Raw genomic sequence first — 3,924 nt, forward strand, 5'->3', positions numbered from 1 at the left:
GACTGGGGCTATTGTTTACCAGATCATTGCTCCTAAAGCATGTCCTTCTGAAATATTGAAAGTTGCCCATGAACTCCTCATGGGATATCATTTAGGTGTCAACAAGACATGTGACAAAATTATGAGAAATTTCTTTTGGCCAAAAATTTGGGAAGACGTTTCTCAGTTTTGTAAAAGTTGTCATTCCTGTCAGTTAGTCGGTAAATCTAACCAGAAAATTCTTTTTGCTCCTTTGAAACCTACCCCAGCTTTTGAAGAACGTAAGTTCTGTCCTGAGGACATGATCTTAGTATTATTATCCGCTATGGGATATCTAATATAAATAAAAAAAGACAGAAAGAATTTGTGTGTGATACTATTATGTAGGGGTTACATTGGGGCGGAACGGACCCGGAAGGGAGTAACACCTCTTGAAGATTCAAGCCATTAGCGTTCCTATATTCTGATTGGAACGCCAAAATGGACCACAAAAGGGAGTTTCATCTTTTTCAAAATCCCAATTTAACCACTGCTATTCTGTGTCTGTTACTTGGTAACCAACATCTTCAAATATTGGCAGCGGTAGTAAGAGAATGTAGATTGTGATCCAATTTTAGCACTTTTGACGACATTCGTTTCTGCAGTGGTAGAGCCGAAACATATGGTTGAATTCTTGGTACCATCTTACTCTTTTGTTTAATACAACTAACACTGTGCTACTGCTGATGGTGTCATCTTCTCTCTTGTCCCCTTTTACGTTTGTCCCAATAATAACTAATACAATTTGATTTGTTTAAAAATATAACTTTATATTTCTACCAAATACAACATTTTTGTTTTAAGCAATCTTAGTATTTAGTTTTTCCACTTCAGCAGTTCCTACCACTGTCCCACATAATATGACATGCATTTGTTTTAATTGATGCCTTGATCAATAAATAGTTCAGTCTTGTCTCTTTCATTTAACCTGGATAAATCACTACATTTGTCTTTCAGCTTACTACTTCCTCGAACCTCTGTGTATTGCTGAGATAAGGTGATTTTATGTTTCTTTTATTACCAGCCTTCGAAATGTTCGAATACCCCACAAGAAAAGATACGCTAAGCGATACAATATAATACTACCGAAAAAAGTTCTCCATGCTTTTTGTAAATCCGAGCAAAACAGGACCTTATTTTTTACTGTCATCCTTTCAACGGCTTATACTTTACGGTAAAAAACTTACCAGCTTGGGAGGCCATCATCAAGGGTGTACACCCTTCGTTATCTGGTAAGTTGGGGTCCACGCCTGAGAGATCTGCTAACAGCTGCAACATAACCAATTGTCCGTTGGCACACACGTGGTTCAGGCCAGTCTGAAAACACCAACAGTTAACTTTCGGTTATTTCTAATCTTTTTATATTTATTGATAACTTATTTGAAAGGAACCTAGGTACAATACTCGAGTTAACAAATAGCAGCAGATATTTGACTCAGATTTTCGAATACAAACGTTTTTATCTCTTATCAGGAAACAGGCTAAGGTCACAGTGAGACTATATTCCTATGTTTTACATCATGTATTAGACCGTGAAATATGAGGTTACTTTCAAGTCATCAGCAAAATTATTCATAACATTCGACTGTAGTTTGTTTTTAATTTTTCCATTTCAGCTTTCAAATCAGAGGTTTGTAAAAATAGCATCTCAAATCTATCTTTTAGGTGCCACAAGTCACTGCCCAGGAGACTTTTCGTTCAACATCGAAACACGTAATCTTGGTTGAAGGACGAGAAGCAAAATTTATCTCAAACGCCATTTATATACACAGTACAAGAAAGTTTAAAGTAATTTGTGAACAAACTAAGGGAGCATGAAAAGAAATGTAGTTTAACGTGATTTTTTTTACGAATATTAAGCTTATTGATTCCCAGTGCTTCACCAGCTTTCGGTATTCAAACGATAACTTTGAAGCCCTTATACTACAAATAATAATAGCTTTTCAGATAAAATAGTACTTAATAGTATGGATCGTGAGGAAACCAAATGGCGGTCATAAAAATCGCCCGTTTAAAACCACCTTTAAAATATCTGAATATTAACAATGATTATTTCACATTATTGGCTGAGCAAAACTAAAGCTTGTTGTACTTATAAAGTCACCTAAATCTCTATATATGTGTTTATGTAGCGAATCAAAATTTCATTATTTTAATGAATTTTCATCTAAGTAAGTAAGTTACTTTTCCAGACAAGCATACAGAAAAAATGACGAACCTTATCGCTCTAATTTTTTCACAGAACTCTTCCGTCTGGGGTCCCAATTATTCCTTTTTTGTACCAAAAAGGATACTAGTATATATATATATATATAACGGACAATTCGCTACGATGCGCATATAATTAGATTTGAGGGTAGGTTGGTACTTAAAGATCCTGATGAGTAATAAAATCGAATCGGGTATACGCGTGCCCCACGTTTGGTATTGCTGGTGCACAAAAATAAAGCTAATCACAAGGAAACAAACAAGTGTACTGAAAAAATTTAAAGTTTATAAAGACAAGTACAGATCGATATTTACGTAACCTAGTTGGCTATAATAATGTAGCAAGTTTTAATGCTAAAAAAGTATTGAACCAAGAAAGTTCAAACTACAAATACTGAATTACTTAAGCTTTAAAAGTTTTTATCTCTACTTTGGCTCAGACTAATATAACTACAGTGATTTGCCAAAGTAGGGTTATATTTTTTTACATTTTAAGTAACTCAGTTTTATAGTTTTGATTTTCTTGTTTTAATACTTTTTGAAGCATTAAAGCTTTCTATATTACTGTAGCTAGCTAGGTTACGTATATATTGATCCCTACTTGTCTTTATAAAATGTAATGTTTTTTATAATACTTGTAAATATAGCTTTGCAGATAAAATTTTGTCTCTCGTGAATTCTGATATTGAACAAATGCTTCCAAGGTAATGACTTACAAAAGATGTGTCTGAAATATAATTTTTACACACTTCTCAACTGAAATCCGTAATGAACAAATTAAGATATTTAGCAGACAATCGAGAAGTAACATTAAGAAAATGACCACCATATTATATAACCCTCCCTTCAATAAACAAGCATCTCCGTAATGAAAATCACTTTAGACTACATATTTGTTTTTATTATCCCCAGAAGTATAAGATGTCATTAAAAACAAGATAGCGGTATGAACACCAACTAAATGAAACCTGTTGTTAGGATCGCTGTGCCAGATAGTAGATATTTATAGCTACCTTTTCACATTAAGTAACTGTTGCGGACATCATTCTGTATGACGTCTGTTATTTCCCCGAAAAGGGGCCGAAGGTCACCTGGAGGGGTCATATGTTTTCTCCACTCGCACCACTATATACTAGTCTGTCAGTCAATCAGTAGACACTAAAATGACGTCAAATAAGGGACGCTTAACATGGGCGCCCACAGAAATATTTTCAAGTGGGCAAAACATGTATGTAGAGGATCAGCTTTTACAGTGTAAGTCAACAGACTAAAAGAATACGTGTTATGTGTGCTTAAATGCAAACACAAATTTACAGTTTCAATAAAAATAAAGCTATTCACAATGAAACAAACAAGTGTAATAAAAAAATTTAAAGTTTATAAAGACAAGTACAGATCGATATTTACGTAACCTAGTTGGCTATAGTAATGTAGCAAGTTTTAATGCTAAAAAAGTATTGAAACAAGAAAGTTCAAACTACAAATACTGAATTACTTAAGCTTTAAAAGTTTTTATCTCTACTTTGGCTCAGACTAATATAACTACAGTGATTTGCCAAAGTAGGGTTATATTTCTATATTACTGTAGCTAGCTAGGTTACGTATATATCAATCTCTACGTGTCTTTATAAAATTTAATGTTTTTTTAGTATATTTGTATATATAAATTTAGTTAATATGTAATAAATGTAATTCATG

The 3,924-nt window shown here is 33.4% G+C and overlaps 1 protein-coding gene across 2 annotated transcripts in view; it reads right to left on the reverse strand.

Annotated features, from left to right (window-relative positions):
• LOC106462557 overlaps positions 1-3,924 on the reverse strand; it is a 55,512-nt gene that overhangs the window by 19,369 nt on the left and 32,219 nt on the right. For both annotated transcript variants that reach the window (XM_013922496.2, XM_022390092.1), the window contains exon 3: positions 1,206-1,335. In XM_013922496.2, the coding sequence (XP_013777950.2) occupies positions 1,206-1,335 (130 nt within the window). The remainder of the gene's footprint in view (positions 1-1,205; positions 1,336-3,924) is intronic.

Source organism: Limulus polyphemus, unplaced genomic scaffold, assembly GCF_000517525.1.
Source record: "Limulus polyphemus unplaced genomic scaffold, Limulus_polyphemus-2.1.2 Scaffold46, whole genome shotgun sequence".
NCBI lineage: Eukaryota > Metazoa > Arthropoda > Merostomata > Xiphosura > Limulidae > Limulus > Limulus polyphemus.